The 18,516-nt window shown below is 36.1% G+C and overlaps 2 protein-coding genes across 4 annotated transcripts; one reads left to right on the top strand and one right to left on the bottom strand.

The window, feature by feature from the left end:
* Window positions 1–66: 66 nt before the first annotated feature.
* Window positions 67–4,937, top strand: LOC149623114 (alpha-(1,6)-fucosyltransferase-like). Of its 2 annotated transcripts, XM_089852805.1 has the most exons (9): window positions 67–498; window positions 641–1,049; window positions 1,117–1,287; window positions 2,100–2,214; window positions 2,281–2,542; window positions 2,746–2,935; window positions 3,012–3,245; window positions 3,324–3,477; window positions 3,547–4,937. In XM_089852805.1, exons 2-9 carry the CDS (start codon window positions 835–837, stop codon window positions 3,892–3,894), a joined length of 1,689 nt encoding a protein of 562 aa, XP_089708931.1. In that variant the 5' UTR covers window positions 67–498; window positions 641–834; the 3' UTR covers window positions 3,895–4,937. The 2 variants fall into 2 exon arrangements, with proteins under 2 accessions (XP_089708931.1, XP_089708930.1); XM_089852804.1 differs by having other exon boundaries at window positions 67–1,049.
* Window positions 4,464–18,190, bottom strand: Ada2b (Transcriptional adapter 2B). 2 transcript variants are annotated; one of them, XM_089852811.1, is made up of 17 exons: window positions 9,585–18,190; window positions 9,401–9,460; window positions 9,221–9,321; window positions 8,598–8,638; window positions 8,459–8,509; window positions 8,330–8,386; window positions 8,163–8,266; window positions 7,949–8,021; window positions 7,194–7,353; window positions 7,034–7,116; window positions 6,873–6,944; window positions 6,577–6,638; window positions 6,442–6,503; window positions 6,279–6,304; window positions 6,126–6,208; window positions 5,965–6,027; window positions 4,464–4,884 (listed from the first exon to the last, which is right to left on the bottom strand). In XM_089852811.1, the coding sequence occupies exons 1-17, from the start codon at window positions 9,708–9,710 to the stop codon at window positions 4,759–4,761; spliced, it is 1,350 nt and encodes a 449-aa protein (XP_089708937.1). In that variant the 5' UTR covers window positions 9,711–18,190; the 3' UTR covers window positions 4,464–4,758. The 2 variants fall into 2 exon arrangements, with proteins under 2 accessions (XP_089708937.1, XP_089708938.1); XM_089852812.1 differs by having other exon boundaries at window positions 7,046–7,116.
* Between the last annotated feature and the right edge of the window lie 326 nt (window positions 18,191–18,516).

Below are 18,516 nucleotides of genomic sequence, written 5' to 3'. Positions count from 1 at the left end.
CCGAATGATGGCTCCCCGAACTCTACCGAACAGGCTTCGGATTATCCGCTCCGGGTGGGGGAAAACTTGACTTTAATTTAGAGCAGATAAACCTTGGGGGGTATGTTGGAAAACTATCTAAAAAATGTAACAAAACACGCGCAAAATTTGTGTAATTACTTTCCAACACTGTGTTTAAGGGATTAATCTCCTATGACGCAGTTAACAAACTCCAAGGGGCCGGGGGCTGAAATCTCGGACGGTATCTTGATTGGCTAGAATTTTCGCGCCAAATATGAAAAGCACGTGCTCAGATATTTTCTTGTAGGAAAAATCAAAGGAAACCTGTAGGCCTACAGATTTAAATCAAAAACGATAAAAGTTTCCAAAACTAAATCGTAATTACTTTATTCCCTGTTGTTTACGCCCACCAATATAAGTTGAATTAACTTACTGCGGATGTTCTTTGTGTTGTGATGTTATAGTATCATATACAACAATGGTCTAACCTCTTTTTACGTATGTAAAAACATGTACCAACGAAAGTATATTTCAAACTATACGTAACACTTACCTAACCTTATAATCTAATTAAATTCACAAAAGACGGGCTTACGGTTACATTCAAATATCGATATTATAATTTCATTATTTTTCAAAGTGAATATCACAGAAGGTTCTCGTAATTCACAAACAAAAATAATGCGGAAGAACGTGCAACAATCGCCATTGTGTTGTCACCGTTGTGTTGATATGAATAGCCAGGAAGGGCACGTACATATTGAATCCGTCAGCTGTTCGTAGCTAACGAGTCATAGTTGCGCATACCATCCATTACCGTCTACGCAGATTAACATGAAGAGATCGTTTTCAAGCGCGCTGATCGTAACATTCTTATGTTGTACGTTTGTTACGTTTATAGTTTTTAGTTATCGAAGAAAGTCAGGTGAAAACTACGTGAATCGTACGAAACCATCACCAAGAAGCGTGATATTTAACGATGATGAACATTTACGTAAAACCTTACGGGATTATTTGAAGAAACATAACTCGGAAATCAAAAAATATCGGTTGGTGTAAATAATAAAAACGGTTTCTTTTCAGTTTGTTTGTTAATCGATTTTATTTGCCATAAAGAAATACCGATACAACGATGGTACAATTCCTCGATCGAAATCGAGCCACAGTCGAGGATCTTTTGGATTTTATTACGAGTGAAACGAGAAGACTACGACCGTACCTGGCGGACAATTCGAAACTTATGAACGGTCTCGATCATATCGAGAAATACAGCGCTGGTTTTGCAAAGTAAATTATAATTATTTAATTCAATTCAATTCAATTATCACTAGTAGAGAAGGCAAATAGAAGTAACAATACGGAGAGAGCACACGCGATTTGATTATTCTCATTGCGTCTGAGTCAATATTTACTCCCCACACGTCGGTGAGCTAGAGGAGAACTCGCTTATGAATTCACACGGAGAAGCCATTCAGTTTATTGGGCCCAAATGAGTGGAAAGTATCAAAGAACATGGGGTCTCCAACGTTCGGTTACGGAGATATGCCCCCCCCTCCCCCCAAAAAAAGTCAATATCCAACAATGTAGAGTTCGACTTTTATCAGACTACCCAGCTTGTTTAGAATTTTTAGACAATTTCAATAGCCTTTAATGTAAAAACGTTAGGTACCCGAGGGCGAGTACTTTTACTCAGCAGAAGGGTATGAAATGTGTAGAAGTATGCCTACGACGGTAATGTCAAGCCAATCCCAAGTTTCATGGTGTTTTGATAATTAATTAGCGCATAGTCTGTGATAATTGACAGTGATCCAACAATGAATCCAAAAATTGTTCGAATGTAATGGGTGCTAGGAGATCTTCAAACTTGGGATTGGTTTGACATTACCGTCGTAGGCATACTTCTGCACATTTTATACCCTTCTGCTGAGAAAAGGTACAAAACGTTTTTAGATTGAAGGCTATTGAAATTGTCTAATAGTTCTAAACAAGCTGGACACTCCGTTTAAAGTCCTACTCTACATTGTTGGATATTTCCTTGTTTTATGGGCAAATGTTTGGGGAATTGACTAGTTCCATGATCATCAAAATTATGTTTTTAGTTCACTGAAATTGGATGCCGATATAATCGAACGGAATTCTAACACGCTGCGACAACGAAACCTCAGAATTCGAGAACTTTCTAGGAAAATTCAGAAAACAATTCACGATAATCAAGTAATACTATCTTCCAAAAGTAAAATAATTCTTCAGTAAGCCTCAAATTAACAAATTCCTTATCAGAATCAGGATTCAAACTGCGTCCCAAACCGAACACTTTTGTGCAATTTAACCAATGTAAACGGGTTTGCTTCTGGCATTCACGATGTCCTGTATTGTTTCGTCAAGGCTTACCATTCTAACAAAAGGGTAATTCTACTTAGCTCCAAATGGCGCTATTCCCACGGAAGCAACTGGATTGAACTGGGATTTCAACCCTTAAGTCTCAAACCATGTCCCGAAGTCGCGAAATTTCCAATGACATCTAAGGATTTTTACGTAAATGGTAATGGTAAAACTACTAACTTTCCATAACGTTGTACCATAAGTTAATGAGATATGTTCCATAAGTATGAAACAACCTATAGATAGTTTACCAGGCGTCGCTTTACGAGTATCACGACAAGCTCTCAATAACCATTGACGAACTTATAGAACATATCTTATGGTTGTACCAAACGTTGATCTTTCATTTTTGCATTCTTGAAGATGACCGCCATCGCGGCTTTATCAATAACGTACCACGTGACATCGCTGACGATATCTCGTGGTTGGGTAACGAACCTTTGGCTTGGTGGTACGGACAATTCATTGGGTATATCTTGCGGCCAAATGAAAATCTCGCGAAGGCAATTGAAGAAGCCAAAATGGCTTTAAAGTATAACAATCCTATCGTTGGGTAAGTGATATTTGTGGTAAAGCTTTCTTCGGTTGTGTCACAGTTAGGCTACAACTGGGGATATCGCGTCTTTCAGCTTGCACGTTAGAAGAACGGATAAAATCGGCAACGAAGCCAAGTTCCACAGCGGCAACGAGTACATGACGCAAATTACTCGATTTTACGACAAACTCGAAATGACTTTGGAGGAGCGAAATCAACCCGACATCGTAGGTCAAACGGCGTCGTCCAAAGGTCAGACTAACAACGTTAAAAGAAAGGTTTTCGTAGCGACTGATGACCCTGCCGTTTTAGGAGAGTTGAAGGAACGGTAAGTACTAAGTTGAGGTGAAAACCATGGGTCTTAACAACCATATGTATGATTGTTTTAATATTGAATTTGGTTCAGTTTTAAAAATTATACGTTCCTGTATCAAATGGACAGTGCTAAACTGGCAAAAGACCCAAAAACGCGCTATTCCAATGAGTCCTTTTACGAAGTGATTATTGATCTTTATCTTTTGGCGAGTTCGGACTATCTCGTTTGTACTCTGTCCTCTGGCGTAAGTAACTGGTCCCATCTCCACAAAACCTTTTTATAAACATTACTCTATTGTTGCTATTAACTATAGTTTTGCCGTTTGGCATACGAATTGGCTAATTACCTCAAACCTAAACGGCCCTTATTCGAGGAATCCATTTTGCCCGAGGTTAAATCCCTAGACGTACCTCACCACTACGCTTATATCAGTCCACCGACTAGAGTGGTCATCTATTCGCATAACGCGGCAGTAGCCAAGGGTTTCTTTTTATCGGTGAAACCGGGTGATGTCTTAGAGAAAGAAAACCAGTACTGGTCACTAAAGGAATCCCTCAGCGGGAAAAATAACAATGGTTTCAGTAGGTGGCGTAACAAACGCACCGGTGAAATTGGATTCTTACCCAATTATAAAACTAGAGCTTTGTACCGAATTGCGTAACCAAATTCCACTTTAACAATAAATATATTTAAATATTAATATTAACCCGCCGCAGAAATACCTCTCGTAAATACTGTAAGGGTCAAAATTTTTAGCCACATCGTATAATGTACATCTACGATGTGGCTCTTAGTTTGACCAGGCCTGTTGAGTCGGAGTGTCGCAGTACCGCGTTTGGCAATATACAAGTAACGTAAAAAACATTTACGCATTAGCTAGGTGTGGTTAGGGCGTGTTTGTTTCGTTCGCGCCAATGTACTCCGTCGACAATAGTGATTTCACGCTTTCAAATAGAGCGCGCAACTGGAGTTTTGTTAACAAGAAGGCATGGCGTTACGGGATTGGTCGGAGGTCCTTTTTCTCAAACTATCCTTAAAATCTGAACCTAATTGTAATTTTAAAATCATTCGGAGATATATCCTGGATGTTTCACTATGCAGAATGCTCTTATAATTAGTAGAAGAATGGTTTAAAAAAATCACTTGATTTTCCTCTTCACCCTCCCTTTAAGAGGTTTGGAATAGGATTTTCCCCAAGCCACTCAAACACTATATAAACCAACAAAAACGTTTTTTTTTTAAAAAATGGGGGAAAAATTTAATATATCAATTTATACATATTGAAAAAATACTTAAAAATAAAACCCGCGATGTTTTAATTAGAAATAAAAAAAAATTTCAGTCAATTGCGCAACAACCGACTTCTCTCAAAATTCTCTTTCGTCGTGTAAAATGGTATGTACAGTGTTTTAAAACTTATCAACATGTAGGAAGAGAATAACTTAAAATAGTTTTTGAATAATGAATTTGTTTGGTTGACATGAATATTGTTTTTTTTTTTTTTTTTTTTTTTTGATTATTTGAATTAAGATCCTGACGTAATCCAGCCACTATTTATTAGAAGATTGATAATTTTTCTGCGGTGAGCTTTGTCTAAGCCAGCTGGATATCTTGGCTTAACGGAATTCCCTTGTTTACGTAGAATATGATCCTTCACGTATGAAAATAAACATTAATGTATAAATAAATGCGTTTATTCTTATATCCCGTGGATAAATCTATATCTATATAAATCAAAGTCCTGACTGACTGACTGACAGACTGACTGATAATCAACGCCCAGCCCAAACCGCTTGCCCTAGAAGGCTGAAAATTTGCAGGAACGTTACTCAAAAGTAGTAGGCGCGTACTAAGAAAGATTTTTCCAATTGGCCGCCATCTTAATAAATGGCGTCCAGAAATGTAAAAACTCTTCTCTATGCAACAGAGTCCGCGCGTTTCAACCGATTTCTCAAATATTTAGTACACTGCGGTTTCCTTTAACCTACAGACGGGCTAAATGGTCTTTTGGGTTCGATTTGTTGCCATCTTTTTAAATGGAGGCCAAAAACTTAAAACCTTTCTTTATGGAATAATGTCCGCGTGGAAAGTAATAAAAAATGCATCCCTAGGGGCTGACGGGCAACGCCGAGTGCCTTCGCTCCTAAGGTGCTACAAAAATATTAGTCGTCAGTAAAAATCTACCCATTCTTTACATCATTTTGATGGAAGTTCTTATTACACGCGAGCGACGCCGCGGTTAACAGCTACTAGTGATACATATATTCAAAAGTATATAGATATAAAAAAAAGTACACTTCATCAACAATTCCCTGCCTTTGACTGCTCAACCTCAGACTACCTAACCCATGGACAGGCAACTGAATAGGGAGCTAGCCTGGGTTTGCTTAGAGCAACGCCTGACACTAGCGCTGTGGCGGCGGATGCTGGAAGTTTTTCACAAAACCCTAGTAAAATTCGCGCCATTTTGTTTTTTTGAGGAGTAGAGGTCTCCAGTCACTGATATGGGGAGAAAATCTGACTAAATTATAAAAGTGACTTGAATTTCAGCCTCTCTCTCTCATTAAAGATTCAAAAACGATCTATCAAGTTAGTTTTTGTAAATATCACTCTATTATTGTTTATAACGTCTGTTTAACGTTAAGCCTTGGCTAAAAAATATCCCGAACTATTACAGAGGAATTTTTAAACGAGACTTGCCCTTTAACAAGAATGAAATGGAAACACATACCTTTAGAAGAACGGTTTTAAAGGAGATGTAATACGCGGGTTTCAACGATATAGAATAGCACAACTGAAATAAATTTACAATAAATAAATCAATTATAGATAAATAATTAATTCATTTGAATTAATAAATAAGATAAAACATTAAAACTAAAATAATTCAACCTTCTTTTCCTTTTCAGATAGCAATTCGTATCCGGGTAAGGTTGAGATGTCAACCTCTTTTTGGTCCTCCTTCTTATCATCATCTATTTCGTAACGCAAGCTTAATTAATTAAAAATTAAATTCGAATGACTTTAACTTAATTTCAATTTTACCTAAATCGTCTTGACAATCTTTATCGCTAAAGCGAGTTAATAAACAATAATTAGTAAATTAATGAAGATAATATGTTAATGTTAATTATTAATTCAAGGCCATAAATTAATTAATAATTTGAGTAATTAATTAGCGATTAAATCAAGGAAATGAATTACTCACTCGTTCTTTTTAGATGCAACAGAACCAGGTCGTCTATGAGCACTTGACGCAACATTGTTAGTCTGAAAAACCAAAATAAGTTACCAAATTAAAAATCGCCTTAATTATAATTAATGTTAATTAAATATTAATTACCTTTTTCTTGTTTTCTTTCCGTTTTTCTCTCCGAATTCTAGCAGCATCGTACGAGGAACAATCTAATAAAAGATTATTATTTTAATTAGAATTACTGTAAAATAATTAATTTTAATTAGAATTACTGTAAAATAATTCATTTTAATTAGAATTACTGTAAAATAAAATAATTAATTTTAATTAGAATTACTGTAAAATAATTAATTTTAATTAGAATTACTGTAAAATAAAATAATTAATTTTAATTAGAATTACTGTAAAATAATTAATTTTAATTGGAATTAAATTTATGTAACCTTCAATTTTGGTTAATCCATTCCGTCTGTATCGCATTAATTCTTTAACTTTGGTTTTAAGTTCCCTCTCTTCTGTAAAACAAAGAAGCCACGAGGTTTTGGCACAAAACAGCGCAAACAAGTGTTAATTAAAAACGTAAGGATTAATCGAAATGAAATACTTTGTAAGTTACTGAAAAATTGTTCGTGTTCCGTCGCGGAATGAAATTGCGCAAAAACCTGCATTTTTTCTTGGAAGTCTTTGCTAAAATTTGATTATTTTAATTTGGTTTTGACTTTTGAGACCTCGTTAAGAAATAATTATAAATTGATTATAATTACTATTCTTCTTTGGAGGACTTTTTCTTGGGAAGAGGAACTTTGGTTTTATTAATGTTAACGAGAAATTGATTGACTAAGGAATGTTCCCGGATTATTTTCTTGCGTCGTAATCTTTCTCTCAGTCTTCTCGAGTACATATCAACGTGAGCCAGTTTCAAAGCTACGAAAATAAATAAAACCATAAATAAATGAAAGAATGAATAATAAAATGATAAATAAAATAATACATAATAAATATATGAATAATAAAATCATGATAAATAAAATAATACATAATAAATATATGAATAATAAAATCATGATAAATAAAATAATACATAATAAATATATGAATAATAAATTAAATTTTTTTTATATATACAATAAATATATGAATAATAAATTAATTATTTTTTATATATACAATAAATATATGAATAATAAATTAAATAACATATAATAAATATATGAATAATAAAATAATATATAATAAATTACTATTAGATATATGATAATAAAATAATGAATTTATTACTTATCTTTATTAATTCATTTATTTATTTCATTATTCATTTATTTATTTTATTATTCATTTATTTATTTTATTATTCATTTATTTATTTTATCATTCATTCATTTATTATTTTATTATTCATTTATTTATTTTATTATTCATTTATTTATTTTATTATTTCATTATCAATGTCATCATATATTGTCAAAATAATAATAATTAGCAATAAATAACAGTCAATACAAAATTAAAATAAATTTACCAATATCAATGTCTTCATCTTCAGTATTTATTGATAAATTACAAGTTAGGGATTCGGCTTCATTATCATACTCCTTTAAATAAAATAATTACTTTAATTAAAGAGTTCCCTAACCTTTCCTTAAGTTTATTAATTGTTTTTTTAATTCCTGGACCTGTGGCGACTACGTCATGGCCTTGTTAAACAAATAAATAATGTTGTTTTAGGTACTTACTCGTTCAAAGTCATCTCTTAAGGGCATATAACCTAAATCTTGCTGTTCTTGAGTACTTAGTTCGATGGCTGGAAGTGGAGTCGTCAGACTCGGTGATAACGGACCTTAGTAATAATAATATAACCAATTAAAATACTAAATAAAACTTTTAAAATTAATTCAATTACCTCCATCTACACTAGTATGATCTACAACTTTCAGATCGGGAGAAACAGACCACGTTGCTAGAATTTGGTTTTTTATTAGTCTTAATTGCTGCGTGTGTTTGTTTAATTTTAAATTATTTCTTTAATTACCTCTCCCAATTGTACCGTGAATGTACATGTTATTATAATGCTCTTTAACATCTGAAATAATGCTTGTCAGTTACTTTGATTTCATCAGCTTTGCTTTGAGTCAGTTTGCAATAATTAAAAACTTAGAGAATTAAAATACCTTCAGTGTCTCTGTAGTCCAGATTTTTTGAAACATCTTCCCTATTTTGTGTCCAAAAAAAAAATGGAAGGTTATTATTTGTTATTCCCTTAAAGGGAGGGTGAAGTGGAAAATCAAGTGATTTTTTTTATCGATTCTTCTACTAATTATAAGACCAGTCTGCACAGTGAAACATCCAGGATATATCTCCCAATGATTTTAAAATTACAATTAGGTTCAGATTTTAAGAATAATTTTAAATAAGCCCCTCCGACCAATCGCGTAACGCCATGCCTTCTTTGTTAACAAAATTCTCGTGGCACGCTCCATGTCTCGCGCCACGATTGTCACGTGGCGCGCAAATTATATCAAATCTCGCGATAAATTTTATTCGACTCGGAGCGTGCCACGAGAATTTTCCTAATAAAAAGGCAGGACGTTACGCGATTGGTCAGAGGGGGATACTTAAAATTATTCTTAAAATCTGAACCTAATTTGAATTTTAAAATCATTCGGAGATATTTCCTGAATGTGTCACTGTGCAGACTAGTCTTATAATTAGAAGAAGAATCAATAAAAAATCACTTGATTTTCCACTTCACCCTCCCTTTAACATTAGGTCTTTTCAAATTTATCAAACTGACCAATTCCCAAAACCAAATTGTTCGACTGACTCCAAAAGCATCAACTCTTCCTTTGATTTCCAATCATTAGGTGGTTTATAAATAGGTAAATTGCAACAATCCTTTGACGTAATTTATGCGTAAATTATTAAAATAAAATAAAATAGACAAAATTAGGTCTAAAAATATGTCAATACATACAATTATTTGGTATTTGTGGTCGCTTTTATGTTGACCTATCTCGGCACCGCAAGAAAAGCACTAAAAAACGCGCGATTAATAAATAAATAAATAAACAATAAAGTTAAATAATTCGTAGAACCACGTGCATGACGCGGCCCGGGTTTGTGGACATTTAAAAAATATCATGTGACCATGTTCTTACTTGAACACACAAGTCAAAATCCAGACATTCCGCGCATTTAACCCTAACGCTGAAAATATCTTCTTGGCAAATGTTACAGTGAAATTTAGCGACGGCTCCCGAACCACAAAATGAGACGAAAACCATCGTTGATTTTCATTAATTAAAAGTTTTTAAATACAAAACAATAATAGCGATTCACGACAAGACGGCCGCCATTTTTCTTTGTTTCCAAGACAACCGGGCTACCGGTCCGGACGAGTACCGCTGCAGGATGGGAAATAAGTCAAAGGCGCTGGACCGGTGCAGAGATTAAAAACTAAATGGACCATTTTAAAAATTAAATACTTGGGACGTGGATGTGCCTAATTAAGCCTTAAATATTTGTTTTCCACAAATGAACAGGCCATTGCATTATATTTTAACTCTTATCTCCTGTTCTAGTCGTAGAGTCCTGTCTAGACTTAGAGTAGTGTCGGTAGAGAGGGGAGTAGAGTGTGTATCCGTCCCTCTAGGCGCGCTTTTGTAGGAGGAGATACTGTACGCGCCTGGTAAGGGGGATGACACTGAGCCAAGAGATAGAAGGGTATGACGTTTGCATACGTAGAACTGACATTACTCTATACTGTACTAGTTCATTTTAATTTAGAGCTGTATGACCATCTTTTTAAAGGGAGAGTGAAAAGAGGGAGTAGAGTGTGTATCCGTCCCTCTAGGCGCGCTTTTGTAGGAGGAGATACTGTACGCGCCTGGTAAGGGGGATGACACTGAGCATAAGAGATAGAAGGGTATGACGTTTGCATACGTAGAACTGACATTACTCTATACTGTACTAGTTCATTTTAATTTAGAGCTGTATGACCATCTTTTTAAAGGGAGAGTGAAAAGAGGGATTGGTGATTTTCAAAGGGAGAGGATTATGATTTGTCTATAACAGTGCATTGCGATTTGCGAATGCACACTACACATATTTGACACTCAGCAATTTAGCATAAGCATAAGTTAAATCAGGTAATAGCCCACCCCACTGTCAGCGTCCTCAATGAGGCTCCACGATGCCTATACAAGTACAACTTTAATGGTTTTATTACATCTCGTTTTTGAATTATCTTGATTAAAGGATTTAATATTTAATCATTTCCGGCGAGCGATTAAAGTTTTTTGTTTCAACCTTCGGAGAAATTTCCTCTACCGCCAACTACCAACTAACAACTACCATTGAGTCTATGGTGAATTAACATACACTGCCATTAGTTCACAGCGCAAGTTTCACTATAGACATAGCCAGAAGTCCATTAAATTAGCCTAGGAAGTAAACAATTATAATAGCTGGTATAGCGTACGTCTCTGCTGGGGCAAGAACTCCTTTTAAATCCATGGATGGGGGGTTTAGTTTTTCCCCCTTTCCTAACCCTGTTAGAAATCTTTCTTCACGTGATCGGGGCGTGACTTCTTCCGTCCATGAAGGCAAAGTTTGGCGTACGAGTCGCACCTAAACCGGAGATCTGAGAAAAGTTATCGCGAGGTGGCGAATGTGTATTGCTGCGCAAGAGAGGGGAGCCCCAAACCCCTCTTTTGTTTACTTCCTAGGCTAATTTCATGGACTTCTGCCATAACCCTATCTTCCAGGAACGTGGATGCAGAGATAAGCTCTAATTTCACTAAAGAATTTTCTAATCGCTTCAAAACCTTCAAAATCGTTTGATGCAAAGCGACTTTATTGCATAATAAAATGAAAGACTTTAAAGAAGGATTAAGGTTCAATTAAGATTTTGAAGGGATTAACCCAGATTATCTTTTCATTGTTTCATAACAGTAGGATTATTCGCAAGCCTCTCAAAGGGTATATTTTCAATTTAGGTTGGATGTAAGAAGCTAAAAGAGTATATCGATTGAAAACCCTTTAGTTTAAAACAATTCCCAGTAATTGGTACTTCCGCGACGTAGTCGAAAGAAAATTTGAAACGATGACAAGTTGCGAATGAGTACAGGAAGGGTTGTTTTGTAAAAAGAGTTGATTGTCTTATAAGGTTTTTAACTCGATGTAACGGAAATATCTGCCAGAGACGCTTTACTACGAAGAATAATGATGAACTACTTGTCCTTCCATCGCCCACTTGAAAACGAAATTACTCAAAATCAAAATATTCTCTGTACAACTAAGTAAAAAGAGATAGAAATCATAGAGTTTATTCTTGGAGTTGCGTTCCTAAATTTGGGTAAAATTTCTACGAGACCTTAGACCACCTAACCCATGGACAGGCAAAGCCTTGTTAAACCCGCTTTAACGAATGGCAATGCGTAGCACGCGCCCCCACGTGTCTACCGACCGTAATTCATCGCCAAATGTCGTCTGTAATGGTTCGGGATATTTTTAGCCAAGGCTCAATGTTAAACAGACATTATAAACAATACCAGAGTGATATTTACAAAATCTAACTTGATAGATCGTTTTTGAATCTTTAATGAGAGAGGGGCTAAAATAATGAAATTCAATTTGACACTTTTAAAATTTAGTCAAATTTCTCCCCATATTGGTGACTCACAGAACAAAATGGCGAAAAACGCCCAGCATCCACCGCCACAGCGCTAGTGTCAGGCGTTGCTCTAAGCAAACCTAGCTCCATATTCAGTTGCCTGTCTATGGGCTAGGTGGTGGTCTGAGGGGAAACTACAACTACTTGCAAGCGTAACCCGTTTTTAGTATCAATGGATTACGTAGAAGTAGGGCAGGGCTGTGACACGTAAATGTTTGTACGCGTGGGTCAACTTTAGGGGCGTGGCTCTTTTCCCGACACTTGAATAATGCCGAGTTTTGAAGCGGGTCATAGCTCATCTTGGGTTAACGATAAAAAAATCTGATATTGATTGTTTGCCTTTAATTTCAGCATTTTCAGGGGCTTGACTTTCCTAGTAATACTAAAGCCACACGCTTTGGGATGCAATCATTTATTTCCGCAGCTGATCTTCAACTTAACGATCAAGTTACACCAGGAGAATCTCCTGGTTACACGTGACAAAAACAGTATCTAAGATTATGCAAAGGTTAAGGTAATACTACTTTAAGTGGATAAATTGATTTGTTTCTGCAGCTGTTGCTGTTACTGCTCTCAAGCTTTAAAACAGGCTCAAATATCCAACCGTTTACGCGTTCAGAATAAAGCATGGTTTTCACTTAGCGTAAATCACGACTTTTCGCCGGACGTCAAGCGACAACCGAAAAAAAAACTTAGTTACGCTGGACAGAAATTACGTTGAGTGTGGCGATATTAGCTTTCTATTTTTTCGGCCGCGTTCAACGTTAACGCTCTGCAGCAATAAGCTTGAGTCGTGACGTCATTTTCGACTACGCGTGTTCGGAAAGGACGTCCGAGGTCCACCATGTCCAAAGTTGTTTTTTTCGGTCAAGTGAAAACCACGCTTTATCGTGAGAGTTTCCTACTCAATGAGAGGGTGCGTATGATTTTTCTATTTTTGTTGTAGACTCATCTTCATTATCTTAACAGGACAAAAACCGCCTTTATGATCAAAAGGACTTTAATCTTTTTAGCTCTCGCCTAGCTCTCGCCTAGCGCACGCCCACCACGTTCCCAGAAGTCAAGAGCGCGCCGAGCTATCAGAGAAACATAACCCTTATCTTTATGAATGAAAAACTGAAGAGTATGTGTAAAGCTTCGAAGATTATTTATAGCCTAATATTACACGCGTTTTATTAAGATCGATAACATACTAAAAGCAAGTATGACACTTTTCATTGCTTCCTGAAAGACAATAAAGCGTGTTTCCATAATAGAGTTTTGTCAATAGACTTGGTTTTCAATAATAGTAGTGTCATACTTATGGTACACAACTTATAAACCAGAAGTAAGATAAGGGACTAGAAGGACCGAGGTAACCAAATTCTTCACTTGGCCTTAAGTGAATATTCTTGATAACACACCAACGGTTTCCGTCCACGTATACTTAATTGGTTTTCTAGTGAAATCATGAAGCTTTTGACGCGACATGACTTAACTGCTCAAACTGAACTCCGCCCGGAACATCCGGATGCCCTGATTACGACAAATCTTTTTCAAACATTATTCCGAGGGCGCACTTTTCTTGACTATATAAACCGACGGGGCTAAACACTTAAATACGAAAGCGTCTTTATAAGTACAAGTGTTGACTGACTAATAAAACCAAACCCTTGATTGCTTTACCTATAGGAAGCTGAACACTATTTTTGCACGGACACGGACATTAATTTATTCTTAAAGGGAGGATGAAAAGGAAATCCATGAAATCTAAACCTAATTTGAGTTTTAAATCATTCGGAGGTATGAGGCAGATAAGTCTCAAGATTAATAAAAAAAATCAATTGATTTTTCCATTTCACCCTCCCTTTAAATAGTAGCGTAAGTTCATAAATATGTTCCATAAGTTTCTCACTGGTAACTTAGAAACTGGAGACCACCGAGTGTAGACTTCAATTCTCGCTTGTCGTTCTCCCTCGAACTAGCTCTCATTAAGTCTTTAGCATTACGAAGTATAGGAAGTTTCATACTTATGGGACATATCTTATAAACTTATGATAGTAGGGACATACTAACGAGATTTTATCCAATCCATTACTATCATCTTGGACCATTCAGACCTGAGCTTTATGGTAAATAATTCTTTGTCTGTAAATTAACCTGATCTACGCTTCCATCTTTTAAAGTACCGGCCAAAAAACTATTATAAATGTCACGCTGCGCATCTGTCAGTAAGTCGCGATTATTTCAAACAATAGTGTTAGAAATACCTCCGAGGAAAAGTATATAAACTCATACACTAAAATAAAACGGTATTGGCGAGGGGTTAGTCACTTGAATAAATCAATTACTTGATTTCTAGAATTCTCAGAAAATCATCAGTAATCACAATCATTCTTGCGGGTAATCAAAGGTAATTAGAAATCTCCTATAATCACGTGTAATCTTGAGAAAATCAGAAATAATCATATTATTTACGAGTAATCTTTCGTAATCACTTCGGTAATCACGCATTTCGTGAAATAATCACGAACAATTAATGGAGGAATTCTAAAATCCAAAATAAAAATCGTAATCAGTTGAAAAAGAAATAATCACCGCATTCATCGTAATTCACGAAGAATCCAGTGGTAATCACGGCATTCACCAAAAAATCACCGGAATTCAATGGAATTCAAACAGAAATCGCGAGTAATTTGCGGCAATAACGAGAAATCAGTGTAAAGATTATCGAAATTACCGAAAGTATTCGTAATCACGGAAATCAAGGAATTCATTCAGTAATCAACGGAATCCACGTAAAAATTCAGAATACAGGTGCACAAAATTTTGGCGAATGATTAGTCCCTCGGGTATTGGCTTATTTCCAAAAATTAAATAGTGTTATCTACAGCATTATGTCCGTACACCTATCTGTATCCATACAAGCAGGTGTTATTATAACCAGCCATAACTTATAGGACAAAATAATTCGATATATTTAAGTGTAAACGACTGCAGAATGCGATTTAAGTTCCATTTCTATTCCAAATTTAACCAAAGGCAAATTAAATTTAGAGAAAGTCAGACAGAACGAACATCATAGGCCAACGAAACGAGTCGGGTATGAATACTAATCATACCCGCAGGTAAGCCGAACAATGGCAAGGCTTCCACCAAAGTTTAACACAATTGCGCTAGGCCCTTATAGGGAATCAATCGCCTTATATACCCTAAATTTCCAAAAATTGTGAAAAAGGCATACGCTAGAATTGAAACGTTTAAAATGATTTTAGGAGTAAAGTTTCTTAAAACGATTTAACTAGAATTAAGCTAAATTACTGACGATTAAAATAATTAATATCAATTATATCAGAAGGGAATTTAATTATTTAAGCAAAACCTCTTAATTGGGTAGATAGCCCTCGTCTCGACTCGGAGAGGTTTATTTTGGTTTCCCAACATGTTTGAAGTAAAGTAGAGCATTGATTGGAGAGAAAGAGATCAAGACGTCGTAAGGCTTTGATTGTATACAGAAATAGGTTGAGGTTCGGACCGAGCTGTTTACTGACCAACTTTGACACGAATTGACAAAAACTTTTGTCGCTTATTTCTTATTATAAACAAGACATTTTCGCGCGTCAATCAACGGTGTCACCATTGTTTCGAAGGACCAATACCCGAACGTGCCAGCTTTTTATATTATTATTATTTATTACGTCAATTTATGACGTGAAAAATTGTTGTCATATTCGGTTCTCTACCCAATGAGAATGGAGTAACAGGAATAGAAAGTTAGTCTATTATAAAAAATGGGGTTGCGATAGACATTTGGGTGTCCGACAATTGGGAACGCGACAATTTGGAGCGTTGAAAATTGGGTGTCCGATTGGGAGAATTTAAAATTGGGTGAGCGACAATTTGGTGTCAATGAAACTGGCAGAGCGTCATTTGGGTGAAAATTCGAGAGGATTTAAAAGGATTTCTATTGTTCATCGTCAGTTCGCTAGAAGTACCACATTTCACGGCTTTCAGTTAGCGAGAACCCTTCCAACTCTTGACCCAGCGGGGCTTCGAAAATAGGCACGGTCGCTCCATTGTTAGTCTCGATGCTCGGTTTCAGTTCGCTAGAACCTTTTCGTTGGAAGTCGGCCTTTAATCCTTAAGTTTCTACTCCTTAGCTATATTCTCTTTGTCCTCTTGTAATTTTAACTTACTAGTTTAGTTACAAATTTCGCAAGTTAAGCCTTTTCCAGTCACGTATATAGAAAAAAGACGAAAAAAGAATGTTTTTTTTTTGTTTTTTTTTTCTTTCTATATTTCAAAGGGCATAGGAAAAAACCTAGAACAATAAAACCACATACATTGCGAAATTACAATTTTACATGTACCCTGAAGAAAGAAACTCCAGTGTAACAAAATTATGGGTTACAGACGACATCTATATCTTATTTTGACGCCTTTACAAAGGCGACGTTTACAGTGCGAGCTAGCTAACAGGGCCGTCTTGAGTTTGGGGCGGGCTAATTCGAACTCGTATCCCATCAGGCCCAATGAATAGCTGAAGTAATTCATTCATATTACCTAAGCCTTGGTTAACAAGAAGGTAGGGCGTTACGCGATTGGTCGGAGGTCCTTATTTCAAATTATCCATAAAATCTGAACCAAATTTGAATTTTAAAATCATTCGGAGATATTTCCTGGATGTTTCACTATGCAAATGAAATTTTTAGAGTACCCTTGACCTCGTGACTTCCGACCTCCCCCTAACCCCCTCTGTTCGGGCAGTAGAAGAATCGAGAAAATAAATCACTTGATTTTCCACTTCACCCTCCCTTTAAGATTTTAGCTTTACGAATAATTTCATCTTGGATGTTTTTGTTTGACGATTCCGGTTTTAATTTTTCATTTTCCGAATAAAAGGCGCCAGATTTTACAGGGAATCCAATCACGCGACGTCTTTGACTCGAGAAGAAAATTTAAATATACTAAAAACTAAATGAAACCAGTTATCTACAATAGCAATATGTATATGCGTGCAAGTTTTTGTGGTTTGTGTAAAATTTGTTCTTTTCTCATAATTTAAAATAATTTCCGAATCGTTAGCCGCAATTATATTACATACTTAAACATGAAAATATTTTTTATTCGAGCCCTGTTTGACCTAGGGTCAAGCATTTAGTATCGTTTTATTGAGTACATTTAGGGTTTACCTAAAAGGAATTCCAGTATCCTTAAAAATAACTTCCCGTATTCTGACCGTGGTTAAAACTATACCTACAAAGAATGCATCGGTGGGTGTTCCAAACCAATCACTCAAGAAGGTCACTTCAAATTACAAACTTCTAGCAAACTCGGACGAAACGTTTCGTAAATACAACTATACTAGTTCATTGATGGCGCTCCATATTGGTCAACCAGACGTGACAACGTAAAGCGCGACTGCTTGCCTCCACAGGGAGTCCAGGGGAAATGACCATCTCCTCCCCCCTTCCCGGTACGTCTACCAAAGCGTAAGCCTACACTTCACAATGAACACTAATCCCCAACGTAAAGGGATGGACCGTTATCTACAATATACTAGGGTTAGTTTTATTCACGGATAAGAAGGGCGGGGTGCAGTACGTAAGAATTGCACCTCAAAATTGATAAAAAATACTTTTGCGAATAATGTTTAGGCGTATCTTTGGCTTCAGTGCATACCAAGTGATACGACAAACGTTCCGTAACCGTAGGAGTGAGACACGGAAGTATTTATTAAGCGGAGCATGCGTAATGACGGGTAAAAGAATTCAAGGTGTATTATTTCCTTAATTTTATTTGGTTTAGAAGAAGAGACGGTACTTTATTATTTAAATTGTAAAGAAAGGGTTGAGCAACGCTCAATTTTGGCGAATTTAACTTAATAAGACCTTCTTAAGGTCACGACACATGTATTTAGTTTTTTTTTTTTTCAATTCTGTTCAAATGATCGTGATCCCCGCGAGCGTACAAAGTTCTTGGACGGTCATAAAATTTTGTGAAATTCCAAGAGAATTAAGTCCGTTGATTGTTTAAATGGTTTTACGCATTCGTGAATTCACCATAAAGAAAAATTCTCGTGAAATTTCAAGTGAAGTTACTTGAATTCTTGACTTATTATCGCCATAAATACTTGGGTTTTCTAACTCGTGAATTTGTCATGAATTCTCGGGAAGCTTCACTTGAATTCTTGGGTTTTCACACTCGTGAATTCTCGGGAAACTTCACTTGGTACGACCCTTTTGTACCAATGTAAGAAGAAAGCAGGTGTGGCAGGTGTGGTAGTGTACCCCACTGTGTACCCGAAGGGTCACTATGGCATGGCATGGCATGGCATACCCGCGAGCACCATGATGAATACTTGAATAGCTATAGAAGCGTCCATTGTACCTATGAAGATATATGCCCAGATGTCTTGTCTACCCGCGAATACCAGC

The sequence above is a fragment of the Phalangium opilio genome, unplaced genomic scaffold (assembly GCF_054372755.1).
Source record: "Phalangium opilio isolate 3A_F unplaced genomic scaffold, DU_Popi_V2 ptg000113l_1, whole genome shotgun sequence".
In the NCBI taxonomy this organism is placed as follows: Eukaryota; Metazoa; Arthropoda; class Arachnida; order Opiliones; family Phalangiidae; genus Phalangium; species Phalangium opilio.
The sequence above is the reverse complement of the archived record's forward strand: the minus strand, read 5'-3'. Positions and strand labels throughout refer to the sequence as shown.